The sequence below is a fragment of the Peromyscus eremicus genome, chromosome X (assembly GCF_949786415.1).
Source record: "Peromyscus eremicus chromosome X, PerEre_H2_v1, whole genome shotgun sequence".
Lineage (NCBI taxonomy): Eukaryota > Metazoa > Chordata > Mammalia > Rodentia > Cricetidae > Peromyscus > Peromyscus eremicus.
This window is the reverse complement of record NC_081439.1, coordinates 55,576,623-55,591,645: the sequence shown is the minus strand read 5'-3', so window position 1 is coordinate 55,591,645 and position 15,023 is coordinate 55,576,623. Positions and strand designations below refer to the sequence as shown.

The 15,023-nt window shown below is 38.2% G+C and overlaps 1 protein-coding gene across 1 annotated transcript in view; it reads left to right on the top strand.

Moving 5' to 3' along the window:
- Positions 1 to 15,023, top strand: part of Tex11 (testis expressed 11) — a 277,802-nt gene that overhangs the window by 139,858 nt on the left and 122,921 nt on the right. Inside the window, exon 16 of the mRNA XM_059251477.1 lies at positions 1,421 to 1,523. Within this exon, the coding sequence (XP_059107460.1) occupies positions 1,421 to 1,523 (103 nt within the window). The remainder of the gene's footprint in view (positions 1 to 1,420; positions 1,524 to 15,023) is intronic.

Here is a 15,023-nt window from a genome sequence, read left to right as displayed (position 1 = left end):
GTACAAGTTTGCACTCCCATTAGCCATGGAGGAATGTTCCCCTTGCTCCACATCCTCTCCAGCATGAGCCGTCACTTGTGTATTTTATCTTAGCCATTCTGAAAGACATATGATGTCTTTTGGCCATTTGAGATTCTTCTGTTGAGAATTCTCTGTTTAGGTCTGTACTCCATTTTTAATTGGATTATTTGGTTTTTCAATGTCTAATTTCTTGAGTTCTTTATATATTTTGGAGATCAGCCCTTTGTCAGATGTGGGGTTGGTGAAGATATTTTCCAATTCTGTAGGCTGCTGTTTTGTCCTATTGACAGTGTCCTTTGCCTTACAGAAACTTTTCAGTTTCACGAGGTCCCATTTATTAATTTTCAATCTCAGTGTCTGTGCTATTGGTGTTCTATTTAGGAAGTTGTCTCCTGTGCCAAATCATTTGAGGCTACTCCCCATTTTATCTTTTATCAGGTTCAGTGTAACTGGATTTATGTTGAGGTCTTTGATCCACTTGGACTTGAGTTTTGTGCAGGGCAATACATATGGATATATTTGCATTCTTCTGCATGCTGACATCCAGTTATGCCAGCATGCTCTCCTTTTTCCATTGTATAGTTTTGGCTTCTTTGTAAAAACTTAGGTGTTTATAGGTATGTGGATTTATGTCTGGGTCTTTGATTCAATTTCATTGATCCACCTGTCTGTTTTTATGTCAATACCATATTTTCTCCTAATGTGTAATTTGCCATTATTCCCTTAAATATGTCCCTCACAGAAGTATTTCATAATTTGGGGCTGGTTTTATTTTGTTTTCAAGACAGGATCTTGCTGTGCAGCCTATGGTGGGCTTGACCTTGCTATCCTCCTGCCTCAGCCTCCTATTAGTGTGCTGAGAATACAGGACTTTCTTTGAGGTCTCCTGGAATGGCTATGGATAGCAGCAAGTGTACTTCTGACTTAATCTTAGTCTAACTATATGGTCTTCTGGAACTTGATGTCTAGTTCCTGACTGACCAAGGCCTGCTAAATTTTCAGTGAACGTTTGTCTACATTTACAAGTACCTACCAGCCAAAATTAGTTTTAATTCTCTGCTTGCCTTTCTGGGACTTCACTTTTCCTTAGGTTTGGTTTTATAACTCTTTTGCTACTTTCCCATTTGCCCTTTTATTTTATCTTATTATTATTAAAAAAAATTTAAAGCATATTATCCAACATTTATGGTTGTTTTCAGAAGAAAAATTATTTTGATATGACTTATTCACTTTGGTTCTAAAAGCAAAACTATTTCCCTAGCCTTCTAAAACAACAGGTCTTTATTTTAGGTTTCTTTCTTTTTATAGTTGAGTACCCGTCAACTATTGTGTCTATCACTGATATTAGTAAAATATGATAAGGACTTTTATAAAATCAAGCCAATGTTTTTCTTTTCAGGCTAAAGAGGCAGTAATAGAAGCTGAGCAACAGGATGCTACAAACATATTCACTCAATTTTACATATTCAAGATTGCAGTCATGGAGGGCAACTCTGACAGAGGTATAAATGGTCTTTATGTATTACTATGAACAGTAAAAATCCTCAAAGAGTAAAAAATCCACAATAAGAAAATAGATACACTGTTTTAAAGACAACTGTACTAAAGAGATATAATTACCTTTACATAAAAATTATACAATAATGCACAGAGGAACTGGAGGGTATGTAAAAGTAAAAAAAGCAACTATCCAGAGGATCTGAAATGGGGAAATATTGGAAAAGAATTGGAGAAAATTTTTATCACTATACTTGTTTATACTTTGTCATTTGAGCCAGCCTACTCAAAAGTTTTAAAAGTTACAGGAAGGGCAAGCATAATAAAAATTCATATCAGTTAAGAATTAACAAAAAAAACAAAGTCTTTGGGTACCTTTTGACTCGTTCACTAATGTTGTAAACTAATAATAAAACCCGTAATCTTCAAGTGGAATTTTTCTTCACAAAGAGATGGTGTTAGAATGGTAGACACATGATGCACATCCCACTAGTGCTGTGTTCTCCCATTAACTGAAGCATAGTTTCTTAGCTGATATGTCTACATGCATATGTGTATATTTAATAAGTTGCATATATGCATATACTCATTTAAAGTTTTCAGCCTTTCTATCTTTGGTAGTTGAGCAAATTCTGAAGCAATCTGAACTATAGACAAATTGCCATTTATAAAGGAAATTGAGACACTTAAGCAAATGGATGGAAACAGAAACTATACCAATCTAACTACTAACCTATTTACACTTACTGTGCACCAGAGATTCCATTATTCATGCTAGAAAAACATAATTTAATATGTAACAAAAGGTGTTCTATACCTCAATAATAATGAAAAAGTAGTAAGTTAGAGTTAGCTCTGTATCAAGGTTAATATTGTTTTCATGTCTGTATTTACTATTTTCAGTAGAGACTTCTGAATATATATCGTTCTTGTTGGTTTTCGAGACAGGGTCTCACTGTGTAGCCCTGGCTGTACTCGAACTCACTTTGTAGACCAGGCTGGCCTTGAACTCACAGAGATCCGCCTGCCTCTGCCTCCTGAGTGCTGGGATTAAAGGCGTGTTGATACAGTATATTAAGGGATAAAATAACTTTAAATTTCATGAGACATTTTTACCAGTGAAAGTGGAAAAAGTTACCTTATTAAACTTTTCCCTTTAACTTTATTTTAAATAGAATTATTTCACCTATTAAATTAAAAAGTGTGTGTGTGTGTGTGTGTGTGTGTGTGTGTGTGTGTGTGTGTGTGTGTCTATGCGATGCTACACTATTTGGAGGTTAAATGCAAACTTCATGGAGTTGGTGTCTCCCACCTTCGTATGGGTTCTGGGATTGAACTCAGGTCAACAGGCTTGTGAAGTAAGCACCTTTTACCCACTAAGCCATTTTACTGTCCCTTTTAAATGTTTATGTTTAAATAATATATTGATTATGCATAATAGTAGGTTTTATTATGACATTTCATATATGTATATAATATATTTCAATCATATTCATATTTACCTCCTGTTACTCTTTCTTGTTCCTCTGATACTCCCACTGATCCCCTTTCTTTTCCTCAACTAATTCACCTTCTACTTTCTTTTTTTTTGAAGACCTAATGAATTTCATCAGGGTTGTTTATGAAGCATGGGTAAGGGCTTATTTATAGGAGCATGGGCACCTTATCAGTGGTTATACCACAGAATAAAGTACTGTACATCTGTTTACAGATTGTTTACTTTTATAATGTGAAGCCTTAGTCCTTAAGTTATTTAGGTTGTTAAGAACTAAAGGCTTATAGTCATTCATGCTAGTAATAATCATAGTCATGTAGCCAGGTTTTCCAGATACACAGAAATGTATGTCAGATGGATAGATAATCTTTAAACACTTCATAGATCTAGAGAATATGGCATTTAAATGTTTTGATAACTTAGAATTCTATTGACACAAGACATGATTGCTCCTGGCAGCATCAATCTACTTCTGAGAGAATTTTGGGCTTTGAAGACGTTCCATATGGAAGTTTGTCTTCTTGGCACAAAATGGTCTGCTGGTCAAAGAACTGTCCTTGCCTTGGCTGCTGACAGTACACACGATGTCCTTTCTGGGTGAGCAGGACACAAGGGAAAGTGACTGCTGAACCTTGCCAAGACAGGGTAAGACCGTCTTTCAAAATTCCTGCTTCTGAAAATGGTCTGTCAGATATTCTAGGCCTATAGCCAAAAATGGATGCCCCAACAGTGCTGAGAAACATTGGGTGACTGTCCAGGCTGCCAGCTGTCTCTGTCAATTTTTGAAATTTTTCAAAAGTAGCTTGCTTGCACTTCCTGTTTACTCAGGTAATACTATTTTCCTTCTCAGGTCTTTGATGGGGTTGAAGACTAGATAGTTACAGTTATAGTTCTCTCGTATCTTAGCTAAGAACATATTAGGTACTAGAGTTAGATTCTTCAGGATAGGACGGCTATTGGTATAATCTCTGTAATTTGCCATTTACCTATGGTTTGGACATTTCTGAATATTTAGTATGTGTTTCTTGTTTGATGTTGTTCTTGTTGGTTGTATTTCCATTTTTATTTATGTTATTACCTTTTCCTTCTAGACAATACTTGATAATCATTCCTATTGTATATAGTTTTGTGTTAGGTTTAGAACTTAGACAAAAAGGGGAGATGTAGTGGGTATTTGTTCCACCTATGACCTTGGGGTATCAGCCACTAGGGCATGGCCTCTTGACTAGCTTAAGACCTGAAGAGCATATACTCGGGACCCCGTCTCTCTCATGTGTTCTTGAACAGTGGAGACTGACTCAGGCAGTGGGAAGCAGCGTGGAACCAGCTCTCAGCCTTCCAGGACTCTGTGATGGATTTGCCTTATCCTGTATCTGTGAGTTGATACCCCATATAACTCCTTAATAAATAGATTCATTATCGGTATCTGTGGATTTCAATTCCTGCACAACTCCCCACCATTTACCATTAAATGTGTTTAAATCTTCAATTAGGTGTGGAGCCCGAGATCTTCTCCCTTCTCCATGATAGGATGTTGACTAGCCCAAGCATATACCCAAAGAACTACAGGCAACTAAGGAATGCTGAGAGTAGGAGAAATTGTCTTCCCCAGGGACAGCACACCAATTGGTTATTCAATAGCCATTGGTCAGCCCTGAAAACATGCATACAAGTGACATACAGACTGTGCAGGTTATATTTAGGAATAAGTCTGTAAATATATATATATACACACACACATATACATATGCATGTAATAACAATTAAAGAAGAGGCCCTAAATTTTAAAGAGAGCAAGGAAAGGTGTATGGAATGGTTTGAAGGGCGAAAAAGGGAGAAATGTTGTAGTTATAATCTCAAAAATAAGAGAATAATCTTCTCTGATTAAAACTGACAGCAGCACTAATCTGTGGGCATAAACAAGGTTGTTTAGGCATTTTAGTGGGTACATCATACCCATTTATCAAAACAACAATAGTTTCTACAGTAGGGCCTATGACCTGCCAAGCTATGGGCTTTTGACTAGGTTCCCAGTACCAGATGTGAATTCTTTCCTGTGGATCAGACCTGAAGTCCAATCAAAAAGTGGACTCTCATATCGGACTTGCCACCAGTTGCCATCACCTGGCTGGCTGATAGTGTTGCTCCCAGCTGAGTAAGACCATTGATGACAGTTCTCCCTAAGTAACCTCCGTAGCACCTCCTGGCACTATGAGGGCTAGCCAGGAAGGAAAAAGCAGCTTCCAGTCCAGTTCTAGCTGGACTTCTCTGTGTCCTGAGACTAGGGTATATGGTATCTTGAACTATAGGGTTTTAGTTCTGGTGAGCAACCAACAGCAGTGGCAATTACCTGTATAGTTTTGGGGGCCTCCAGGGCTTCTCTGACCACTCCTGGCACTGGGGTTTTCAGTTCGTATCCCATGGCTTCTGCAAGTAGCTTTACCACCCATGTAAGGTACATTAATTCAAATTATTTTCATTTATTATTTTTTTAAAATTCACTTACCAGTGATCAGATAGATCTCTGTATGGCTTTTTTGTACATCATTAGTTATGATTGAGCCTTCCCCCACCCCATCCTCTCTCCTTTGTCGCTACCTCCTTTCCCTCTCAATCCTTTCTACTCTATTGTTCTCACTTCCACTTTTATATCACATGCATTCCACTCACCTCACTCCCTTAAAGAATCTTTTTATTTCTCTCATGGGCCCCTTTCTAGTTGTCTAGGCTCTACACATATTCCACATAAATGAACATACAGAAAAATTTGGAAGCTAGGATCTGCATATGAGAGAAAACATGTGGTTTTGTCTTCCTGAACTTCACCTAATGTATTTTCTAGTTCTGTGTGTTTTCCTGCAAACTCTATATTTTGTGGCTCAATAAAGCTTCCTTTTGTGTATCTTTCACATTTTCATTATTTCTTCTTTCACTGCTGGACATCTAGGTTGATTCCATTTCCTAGCTTTTGGTAATAGAGCAGCAGTGCAGTGAGCATGGGTCTGCAGAGTATCTCTGCATTAGGGTATGTGTGCAGGAGTGGTGGAGTTGGGTTTTATGGAAGTTAGGTTTTCAGTCTATTGAGAAACCTCTACACTGATTTCTATAGGGACTGTACCACTTTACACTCCCACCAATGGCGAATGAAAGTTCTTTTCCCCATATCTTTCAACACTCCTCATTTGTTTTCTTGATTGCCATTCTAACTCGGGTGAGATAAAATCTCAAAGTAGTTTTAATTTTCATTTTCCTGGTGAGTAAGAATGTTGAACAATTTATCAAATATTCATTGACTATTTATATTTCTTCTTTTGGGAATTCTCTATTCAATTTGTTAGCTCATTTATTAAAATACATTTTTAATTAAAATAAAATTATATCACTTTCTCCTGTCCTTTTCTTCCCTCTAGCCTCTCCCAGGTACCCTCTCTTATATCCTCCATTCCCCCTCTAACCCCTCGCATATCCCCTCACTCTTGACTTTATAGTCTCTTTTTCTTTGATTATGTATGCACAAATATACAAATGTGACCTACTGAATTCATTTTTGTTTTCTGTGTATATGGTTTCAGGGTTGGCCATGTTGTATTGGATAACCAGTAAGGGGGCTCATCCCTGGGGAAGGCTAATTCTCTCTCTCATTATTTACCTATAGTTCTTTGTCTAGGGGTAGGACCCTGAGAAAATGTCCCTTTCTATATTAGCATGTCTATTGATATTGTTACTGTTCTGTTCTTGTTTATGTAGCCATTTCTAGGAAAGACTGTTTCACAACAGACTTCCTGGTATTCTGTCTCTTATAATCTTTTCACTTTCCTTTTTCATGTTGTTCCCTGAGCCATAGATGTAGGAGCTATGATATAGATGTATCCACTGTGGCTAGGCTCCCCACAATTCATTGATCTCTGCATTCTATCCAGTTGTGGTTTCCTGTGATGGTCTCCATTGGCTGCAAAGAACAGCTTCTTTGATGAGGGGTGGTACCTCTACTTATCTGTGGGTATAAGAATAAGATTTAGAATATAGTAAGGAATTATGCTGTTTTAGCAAAGCAGTGGTAGTACATTCTTTTCTAAGGTTCATGATCTCACTAACTCCAGGAAACTGGATAGATTTTTAGTACCAAGCATGATTTCCTTCCTGTTGAGTGGGCCCTAAGTCCAACTAGACAGCCTGGTTACTACCACCATGAGTGCCACTTATTGCTCCTTCACAGGTTCCTTGCCATACTGATCATTGTTGTGGTTCATAGGTGTTGTATCTGGGTAGAACTATTATTTACTGCACTCCCTTGGCAGCTTGCATAGTGTTTTCTGGTACCATGGAAGCTAGAGCACAGGAAGGAGGCTTTCAGATTAGATCCATCTTGAATCCCCCTCAGTCCTGTGTCCAAAATGTGTCTTCAGAAATAGGGGCTTATCCTCAACTTCTAAGAGGCAACCAAGAGCTACACCAATAGTTTGGGGAGTCACTTGGACTACCCTGACCACTCATTTGAAAGTTGCTTTCTTGTACCTGGTACTGGCATTTTTGTTAGTCTATGGTTCTTGTAGGGAGCATAGTCAGCCCAAGTAGCATAATTTCTCATTTTTAGTGGGCTATTTAGTTTTTTTGAATCCTTTCTGTATTCTAGATAGTACGTCTTCATCAGATGAATAGAAAAATTTCCATTCTGAAGGCCATCTATTCATTCAGTTAACCATTTGCTTGTATAAAAGTTTTTAAAAAGTTTTAAAATTTACTATGCCTCATTTGCCAATTGTTGGTTGTATTTCCTAAGCAGCTAGAGTCCTATTCAGAAAGTGCATACCTGTATCTATATCTTGTTGTGTCCTTACCTTACTTTAAGATATTTAACCCATTTGATTCTTGTGCAGGATGAGAGATAAGGACCTGATTTCATTCTTTCACGTGTAGCTGTCCACTTTCCCCAGCAACATTTTTCCCACTGTGGTGGTTCTTACTGTGTTGGCTTCTATATGGGCCCTCTATTCACTAACATCTCATTGGTCTTCCTGTCTGTTTTCATGCTTGTACCATCCCATCTGTCATAGCTTCTTTTCCTGTTGCTGTGATACTCTGTCAAAGCTAATTTAAGGGAGAAATAAGTTCACAGTTCAAGACTTAGTCTATCATGGTGGAGACGTCAGTGCAGATAGAACTTGGAAGCTGCTGGTCACATTACATCCACAGCCAGAGGATGAGAACAATGAATGCATGGATATTTCTTCACCCTATACAAGCCAGAATTCCCTTCCAAATGATCTTCCCACCTCAATTAGCATTAATAATCACACTGTTTGCTACTATGGTTCTGTAGTGTAAACATTGCAGCTCCTATTGGGAGGTATCCTGGTATTTGGGAGCCAAGGAATACCACAAAGTCACTGTAAGTGTAGCAGCTTACATCTCTGCTCCAGGGAAAGGTTTCCCCAGTTTAAGCACAACAACTCTGTTCTGGCAGGGGATGGTTTCCTATTGAAGTTGTTACAGCTCTGCTCTGCTCTGCTCTGCTCTGCTCTGGAGAAGTGTTAACAGCTCTGCTCCACTAAGGGAAAGTTTCTCCAGCAAAAGTGTTACAGCTCTGCTCTGCTCCAGTAGAGCTTAGGTCCCCTGGAGTGTAACAACTCTGCTCTGCTCAGATGAAAGTTGTTACATCTGGGCTCCTCTCTGGCAAAACTGTCACACTGCACAACAAACCTCACTCAAGATATTTGTTGGGAAGGAAGAATCCAGGAGGGTGGCTGCCTCAAGGGTGAGAAACAGCAGCAAACTCAACAGGATACAGAGCTTATATAGGGTTTCTTGGGGGGTGGAGCTTTCCAGGTGGTTTAGGATTGGTGGGGTTTTATGGTCTGAGTCACCCTACGGAAGGATTATAGGACACATGTGAAATGAAAAAGGAGGTAGGGAATACTGAGGGTTAAAAGATTAAGTGGGGATAGGAATGGGCAAATAGGGGACAGTGGGAGGTAGTATAGTAGGGTAACCAAAATCTAAGGATCTATGAAAAAGCTCTGTGGAAACATGTTGTTTGAATCTTAGCTGGTCTTTTAATAAAAAACCCAGAGCCAGATATCAGGGTGAAAGCTGAAAGATCAGAGAAGCAGAACAGCCAGCCACTAGTTTTTACCTCTATGATATCCTCAGCCTAAAGAGAGCTTATATACCTTTCTCAGCCCTGCCATATTACTTCCTGGGATTAAAGGCATGTGTGCTTCCCAAGCAAAGGCATGAGATCTCAAGTGCTGGGATTAAAGGTGTGTGCCACCACTGCCTGACCTCTATGTCTAATCTAGTGGCTGGCTCTGTTCTCTGATCCTCAGGCAAGTTTATTAGGATACACAATATATCACCACAGAAAGACATTAGTTAGTAAACTAATTTCAAAATACAACTAAAAAAGAGTTCAAATAAAATCATCATGCGTGGATTGACACTGTTGCTTCTTGAAGACATGGTGATTAAATGAAAACCACAGTATAGGCATGGTATAGCTTCCTATGAGTCCTATTGGTCAGGGAGGCCCAGACATCTCCAAAGAAATACAAGCTGTTGCCATTGCCCTTGGTTACCCACCAAAACCACATGATAAGACCCTATTGCTAAAAATACATGCTGGCTGCAGGATATAGAGAAATCAATCTCACACTGACAGAAAAACTTCTTCACTATTGACTAGTATTCATAGTGCCAGAAAATGCTATGCATACTGTGTTGGAAGAAAATCCATCAATGGTATTACCCAGCACTAGACCCTGTATGCCACAGCACTGACCTAGTAGTGCCATAGCTGTGAGGGGGTACTAAAAGCTTTCTGATTGGATTTGAGGACTGGTTCATGGGAACGGATTTCATGCCTGGTACTATAATCCTGGTCAAAAGCCTGTGGTTGGGGAGATTGTAGATCCTAGGATACTGTTGGAATGTTCATTGCTATTACATTGCATCTGTAGATTTCTTTGGGGAGAATAGCTGTTTTTACAATATTAATTCTTCCAATCTATTCTTTCCATTTTCTGGTTTCTTCCTCAATTTCCTGCTTTAATGTTTTGAAGTTTTCATTACAGCAGTCATTCATTTCCTTGTCTAAGTTTGTTCCAAGGTATTTTATTTTTTAATGCTATTGTAAAAGGTACTATCTCTCTGATATCTTTCTCAGTGTATTTGTCATAATATATAGAAAGAGTACTGAATTTTGGATGTAAATTTGTATCCTGCAGTTTACTGAAAGTATTTGTCAGTTCTGAATGTTTCTGGTGAAGTCTATAGGGCCCCTTATGTATAGAATCGTATCATCTACAAATAATGATTCTTGACTTCTTCCCTTCCTATTTGAATTCTCTGTTGTTTTGCTGCTCTAGCTAGACTTTGAGTACCATATTTAATATGCATGTAGACTGTAGCAGGAATCTTAAGTGGTCTTATTAATAAGATCAAACCTGGAGGCAGATAATGTGGTGAATGCTGGAAGATCAGAGAAGCAGAACAAGCCACAGCTACCTCACCTTGCCAGTTCCTCAGCTGATCCTGTTTCCTCAGACTGGAAGCCTCTGAGTCCTCATCCAGAATGGGTCTCAGCTGAACTGTAGCTCAAAAGCCTAAAAGCTTAACCAGCCAAATGCTTCTAGTTCCTGGTTTTCACGCCTTATATACCTTTCTGCTTTCTGCCATCACTCCCTGGGATTAAAGGCTCACTTCTTAGGATTAAAGGCATGAGTCACCATGCCTGGCTATTTCCAGTGTGGCCTTGAACTCACAGAGATCCATGCCTCCAGAAGGCTAGGATTAAAGGTGTGAGTGCCACCATTTTCTAGCCTCTGTATCTAGTGGCTGTTCTGTTCTCTGACCCCAGATAAGTTTATTAGGGTGCACAATATTTTGGGGAACACAATACCACCACATGCAGACAGTGAACAGCCAGAGGGTCTTAGTGAAAATGCTTTGAGCTTTCTCCATTTAGCATGATCCTGATTATAGGTTTCTCATATATAGCTCTTATTATTATGTTGAGGTATGTTTCCTGCTTTCCTAATCTCTTCAAAGCTTTTATTGTGAAAGAACATTGGATTTTGTCAAAGTTTTTCTGCATCTATTGAGGTTATCACATTATTTCTGTGCTTGAGTCTATTTATATAATGTATTATGCTTGTTGATTTGTGTATTGAACCATCCCTGATCATGGTGGTCTCCTGGTATAGTCTTGAGTTCGGTTTGCAAATATTTTATTGAGGATTTTTGCTTCTAAGTTCACCAGTCGGTAATTCTCTACCCTCCCCCCTCCCCCGTGTGTGTGTGTGTGTGTGTGTGTGTGTGTGTGTGTGTGTGTGTGTGTGTGTGTGATACTGGTTTCATAAAAAGAGTTTGGAAGCCTTCCTTCATTTTCTATTTTATGGAATAATTTAAGAAGGATTGATGTTAATTCTTTTTTTAAAGATATGGTAGAATTCTGTAATACTCCATCTTGGCCTGGACACTTTTTTCTTTTAACTTTTATTGATTCTTTGTGGATTTCACATTTTACATCCTGATCCCACTAATCTTTCCGTCACGCCCCCACACACACATCCACCCTCCGCCCTTGCAACCTCCCCCCTAAAACCAAAGCAAAATTTAAAAGAAAAAACCAAAAACAAAACAATAAAAAAGGGAGAAGAATCTCATCGTGGAAGCTGTAGTGTGGCCCAGTGATTAATACAGTTCACCCTTTAGTCCAGTCATCTTTACTTGTAAGCATTTTTTGCCATGAGTCATTGGTCTGGTTTGAGGCCTCTGGCTTCTGCTACACTATCAATAATGGGCTCTCACTGGGGCTCCTCTTGAATATCCTGTTGTAGTCCTGTGTCATGGAGATCCTGCAGTTTTTGTTCTGTAGGTACATCCCCTTCACATGCTCCAGCAGTTCATAGATTCAGTGGATTTGGGGGAGGCCAACTCATGGCCTTGGTTTTGGGCCTGGGTAGTAGCTAGGCTTGTCAGCCTGCCAGCTTTCCCCCATTGTCACCATTGGGGTGAGCTCTCCATCACCGCTTCGGCCTGTCCATTTTTTAGTGGGGTTATTTGTTTTTTTTCTAATTACTTCAATTTTGTTACTTGTTATAGATATGTTAAAATTCTTTTTTTTTCTTTTTTTTTGGGGGGGGGGTTTCGAGACAGGGTTTCTCTCTGTAGCTTTGCGCCTTTCCTGGATCTCGCTCTGTAGCCCAGGGTGGCCTCGAACTCACAAAGATCCGCCTGCCTCTGCCTCCCAAGTGCTGGGATTAAAGGCGTGCGCCACCACCGCCCGGCTAAAATTCTTTATATTGTCTTGATTTAACTCTGGCAAGTCATATTCATATGCATCTATAAAGTCACCCATTTCTTTTAGATTTTCCAATTCAGTAGAATATAAGTTTTTAAGGTATGTCCTTATGATATGAACTTCATTGGTAGCTTGTCAAGTCTACTTTTTTGTCCTTACCTTTATTAATTTTGGTCTTTTCTCTTTTGGTTAGTTTGATTAGATGTTTGTCATCCTTCCTGATTTTCCCCCCAAAGAATCCATTCCTTGTTTCATTGATTCTCTATAATCATTTTGTTCTATATAGGTAATTTCTGCTCTGATGTTTATTATTTCTTTTTAGTCACTGCTTCAGGGTTTGTCTTAATCTTGTTTTTCCAAGGTTCTGAAGGAAATAATTAAGTTATTTGAGATTTCTCTGAATTTTTAATGTAGGTACTTATGGCTGTAAACTTCCTTCTTAAGATTGCTTTCATTGTATCTTACAGGTTTTGGTATGTAATGTCTTCATTTTTATTCAGTTCTGGGGATTTCTAATTTCTTTCTCAATTTCTTCAACAATTCGTTTATCATTCAGTATTGTGCTGTTTAATCTCTGTAAGTTTTGGGAATTTTCTATAGTTTCTCTTGCTGTTGATTTTTAGATTTATTATGTTGTGATCAGATGGGATACAAGAAGTTATTTCAATTTCATGTGCACTTTAAGTAAGATTTATTTTTGTTTATTTTTGATGTGTGTGTGTGTGTGTGTGTGTGTGTGTGTGTGTCCAAAGAGACCAGAAGTATTTGAAAACAATGAAGCTGTAGTTACAGGAATTTGCGACCCACCTGATGTGTGTGTGTGTGTGTGTGTGTGTGTGTGTGTGTGTGTGTGCTGTGACCCTAATTTTGGCCCTCTACAAGAGCCTCAACTGCTGAGCCCTCTCCCCCAACCCCATTTCTGTGATTTTTTTAATACTTGCTATGCATCATATTATATATAATCTGTTTTAGAGTAAGTTCCATGGAGTGATGAGAAAGATGTGTATTCTATAGTCTTTGGATGAAATGCTTTGTGAGTATCTATTAAATCCATTTTATCTATGATTGTCATTTAATTTGATGTTTTTCCATTTTTTGTTATGACCTCTTGGTGGGAATAGGGTATCAAAGTAGCTCATTGTATTTGTGTTAACCTGTTACTTTATTCCTAATAGTGTTTGTTTTATGAAACTCCATGTGCTCCCTGTTCAGTGCATATATGTTTAGAAGTATAATGCCTTCTTGATTGGTTATTCCATTGATCAATATAAAGTTATCTTCTTTATGTCTTCTGACTAGTTTTAGTCTGAAGTCTATTTTGTCAGTTGTTAGAATAGCAATGCCTTCTTGTTTCCTAGTTCTTGTGCATGGAATACCTTTTACCAACCTTTATAGCCTAAGATAGTGTCTATCTTTATGTCAAGGTATGTTTTTTAGAGGCAGGAAGTAGGTGGATCATATTTTTAAAAATCCAGTCCACTGATCTTTGTCTTTTGATTGGGTAAATGAGATGTTTAGTATTGAAAGGGTCATTTTATTGATTCTGTAGTGTTTGGTGTTTTCCTAATCCTACAATTTTAGGACTTTTAACTTTTTTCCTGTAGCCTCTTGGATGTGTTTATTTTTCTCTTCATCTCAAAGAATTCCTTCTAGTATGCTCTGTGAAGCTGGCTTATTGGCCGTGAATTCCTTACTCTCCTTTTATCACAGAATGTTTCTCTTTCTCCATCAATTAGGACACATTGTTTTGCTAGATACTGTAGTCTTGATTGGCAATTGTGATCTTTCTGAACTTAAAATACTGATGTATTCCATGCCCTTCTGGCTTTTAAATTTTCTGATGAGAAAACAACTGATGAGAAAAAACTGGGCCTGCTTTGTATGCGATCTGGTCTTTGTCTCTTGCAGTCTCATATACATATAATTAAATGTGTTTAGTGTTTTGACTATAATATAATGTAAGAAGTTTCTTTTGTGTTGTTTCATATGCCACTTGTACTTGGATGGAACTCTCCCTCAATTTGTGAAGTTTTCCACTGTCAAAATATTTTCTGTGCCTTTGGCATGGAATTCTTCCTTATGTCCATAATTTGTAGATTTGGTTGTTTTATGGTGTTTCAGAGCTCTTACATGTTTCTTTCATGTGGCTTTTAAAATTTATTTTTAACCTTATCTTCAAGCCCTTATATTCATGATCCTTTCTCTTGGCAAGTTTTCCAGTGACTTTTGTATTTGACTTACTGTTCATCTCCAGCATAATTTCAGTTTGTTTTCTCTTCAGTATTTCTTCATTCCATTTTTATATATGTGGTGACACTCATATATCATTCAGCCATTTATGTTCTCTTGGAACTCATTCAGAAGTTTATTCTGTAGTTTTTATTTCTTTGTGCATAATGATAATCATTTTTAAGATTATTTATAACTTCATCTAAGTCACTCTTATTGAGGGTTCTTACTCTGGGCTTGGGAGTTTTTGGAGACCACATGTCTTGGTTTTTCATGTGCCATGTGCTTTTGCTTTGGAACTTGTGCATCAACAATTAGATCACAGGTTGAAGTTTTTAATTTCTTGTTGTCAGTGGAAGTGTTTACAGTGTTCAAGGTGGAGTTGGGCTGTATTGTCATTTTCTTTTCTTTGATTTTGTCTTCAGAGCACCAGGCTCTATCCCTAATCTTCCCTTGAGAGTCGAGTACTGTCTGTAGAAA